The sequence below is a fragment of the Nanorana parkeri genome, unplaced genomic scaffold (assembly GCF_000935625.1).
Source record: "Nanorana parkeri isolate BGI_ZX_2015 unplaced genomic scaffold, ASM93562v1 scaffold799, whole genome shotgun sequence".
NCBI classification, from domain to species: Eukaryota; Metazoa; Chordata; class Amphibia; order Anura; family Dicroglossidae; genus Nanorana; species Nanorana parkeri.
The window spans coordinates 4,769-7,652 of NW_017307067.1; the positions used below are offsets into that span (position 1 = coordinate 4,769).

The window sequence follows — 2,884 nt, forward strand, 5'->3', positions numbered from 1 at the left end:
TCTGGCTGTCACTTCCAGCACAGACACATTTATGACCATTGCTTTGGTGTTTTCCATTTTCATGGACAAGATATTGCCTTGACAGACTTCAGCATGTTCAACATTTATTGGATACAAATCACAATTATAAATATTCTCTTATTAACAGACATAGTTAAGCAATCTTCAGAAGCTTTACATACAGTACTATAAAATGTATCTAAGGAGGAATTAACCTTCCTGGCGGTAATCCCGAGTGTGGCCGTCTTCCGGGTTCCTTCCCTTCGAGCGCCGGCATTGCAGGGGGGCGGAACCGGCGAGAAATTCAAAAGTAAAAAAAATAGTTGAGGAATGCTATACCATGAAACAGTTACTTTTGGTCCTTCGAACCCTAGAAATCTTATAGAACAGTTTTAGTCAGGACATGGAAGATGGGGTTAATCTTCAGTAGGTTCATATCTTCTCCGCACACTACAGGAGATCTGCATTCATGGCCTGCAAAACAAATCAAAGAAATCACTTGTTGGAAGTGATGAACATACATTGATTCCAGTATGTACCCAACAGCTTCCATACACTATCTTACATACTGTATGTAGTGTAATATACAACATGCAATCAAAGCTAAACTCCAGGCAAACCGCTAAATACACAGATATGGAGGGAGTGGTTTTACCTAGCAAAACATTTGTTAGCCCTAAATATTGAGAATTATTGCTCTCACTCTGGCGCATGCGGCGATGCCTGATATGTATAATACAATTGTCATTTTTGTACATAGGTGCACCAGACATAAGTTTCTGTTCCTATGCGCACATTAGGGGGGGCCTTACATTTTTGTTTTGGTATTTTTAAATTTACCTTTATTATTTTAAACTTTTTTTTTTGTTAACTTCATTGCTATCAAATGGAAGGGCTCAGAAGCGGCCTATGTGATAGCACATTGGAGATGACAGGTTCTCTTTAACCAGTTGACATCCGCGGTGTTAAACCCCCTTCCCACACGGGGGTGGGGGAGTTAAACATTTTGGGGGTTTCCCCCCCCCCCCTTTTTTTATATGTGACTTTTATTTTATATTAGTGCCGTCCGCCACATTCTGAAGGCGGGATGTCCCTGAGGCAGGCTGGGGAACAGCACATGTGTACAGGGAAAGGGACCCTGCATAGCCCACCTGAGATCCTGCACAGCCCAACAGAGACCCCAGCTTTCCTGCTATGCTAATAGCGTAACCTGTCAGAAGTTGGAAGTCAGAAGCGCAAACGCTGTATCCAGCGACTGACAGGTTACGCAAAAGGTCTTAAACAGGAAGGGGTAGGGCAAAGTTACATTAGGAGTGTAGTCTTGCCTAGGGCAGAACAAAACCTAAATACACCACTGGCTCCTGCTGATCCTCTAAAGCAGTGGTTCTCATCCTGTGTAATCTCAGGACCCACATTTGTCCTTGGTCATTAAGTCATGACCCAAGTCGCACTGCAATGAAACGCGTGGCATTAGGGTACCGCATATTCCGGTATGGGCGTACAAACTGTGGTTGGGAGCAGGGGCGTAACTAGAAATCCCAGGGCCCCATAGCAAAATATTTTATGGCCCCCCCCTCAAAACGAACGGATCCCCCCCGCCACCACTTCACCAGTTTTGTCAACCCTGTGTGTGTTCACACCAGGTCGGTTCGGTCGTGCGGATTTGTCCACGCTGAAGCGCCAAAATTTACAATCCTATACATTCTTATGGGGACTGTTCAGGCAATCGCGTGGCTCCATGTGTTTCGAACCACCTGCGGCCCAAAATGCTCCCTGGGCTACTTTTTACGTGCTGATCAGCACGTTTTCCATATGTATTTCAATTAAAATGCGCTGATCAGCACGTTTTTAATTGCATTTCAGCGCTGAAATGCGACTAAAAACAGACAAAAATTATCTTTCCAAAATCGCGCAGAAACCATGGTGAAACGCTTCCGCCCTGGTGTGAACGGGGCCTGAATGAGGCCTAACACTTTACTTTAATACTGCCACACCAATGGGAGGCTGAGGAAAGGGGGATTAAAAAAAAAAAAGAATATGTTAAAAATCGTTTTTGTGTTGGTGTTGTTATAAAATGATACAGGCGTATATTTCATTACAACACAATGCACAGCAATGCGTCACAAAGATTTGCCTTGTGCTGCCACAGTTGAATTAATGTTTTTTTACAAAATAAAAAAAATCATGCACTGCACTGTTCTAACAACGCACTGCAGCGCATGTGCCTGGCATACACCGCAATATGGTGCACGTGTATGCTATGTCTGTGGGGGAGGGTGGTTGTGCTTTTAAAAAAAATGTATTGTACATTTTTAATTTATTTTTTATTTATTATGATTATTTTACTTTTAGGGGCTTCAGGTAAATATCTGGGGTCTAAACAGCCCCCTGACATTTCCCTTTTGAAATAGAAAAAGACATTGAGGACGCAGAGTCCTCAATTTCTTTTTCTGCAGCCTCAGCACTCAGTAAATGGAGAGCACTCAGGCTTCCCATTCATTCAGAATCTGCTGATAGTAAAATATTTACTATCATCAGTTTCTGAATGGGGAGGAGCCTCTGTACTGAGTGCTTCTCCCCATTGAGAAATTCACGAATGAACAGGATGTGATATAAATCGCAACCTGTTCATTCATTACTGGGTAAACATAGTAGTATGTGTTCCCAGTTATTTACAAACACCGGAGTGATCAGACGATCTCACTCTGGTGTTTGCTCTGCACACAGAGGACCGGTAAATATCAATGATACTTACAGATCCTCCGCTCGTCCACGCACAGAGCCGCTGTCATCCTGAAACTGACAGGATGACAGCGGCTCCACTCTCCTCCCCGCCTGCCGCTCGATCATCCTGTCAGTTTCAGGATGACAGCGGCTCTGTGCG

At 43.8% G+C, this 2,884-nt stretch overlaps 1 protein-coding gene across 1 annotated transcript in view; it reads right to left on the minus strand.

Annotated features, from left to right (window-relative positions):
* Positions 1-448: 448 nt before the first annotated feature.
* The window catches only part of SKA3 (spindle and kinetochore associated complex subunit 3), a 20,323-nt gene continuing 17,887 nt past the window's right edge, over positions 449-2,884 (minus strand). The window contains exon 12 of the mRNA XM_018564946.1: positions 449-474. Within this exon, the coding sequence (XP_018420448.1) occupies positions 468-474 (7 nt within the window). The 3' untranslated portion in view covers positions 449-467. The remainder of the gene's footprint in view (positions 475-2,884) is intronic.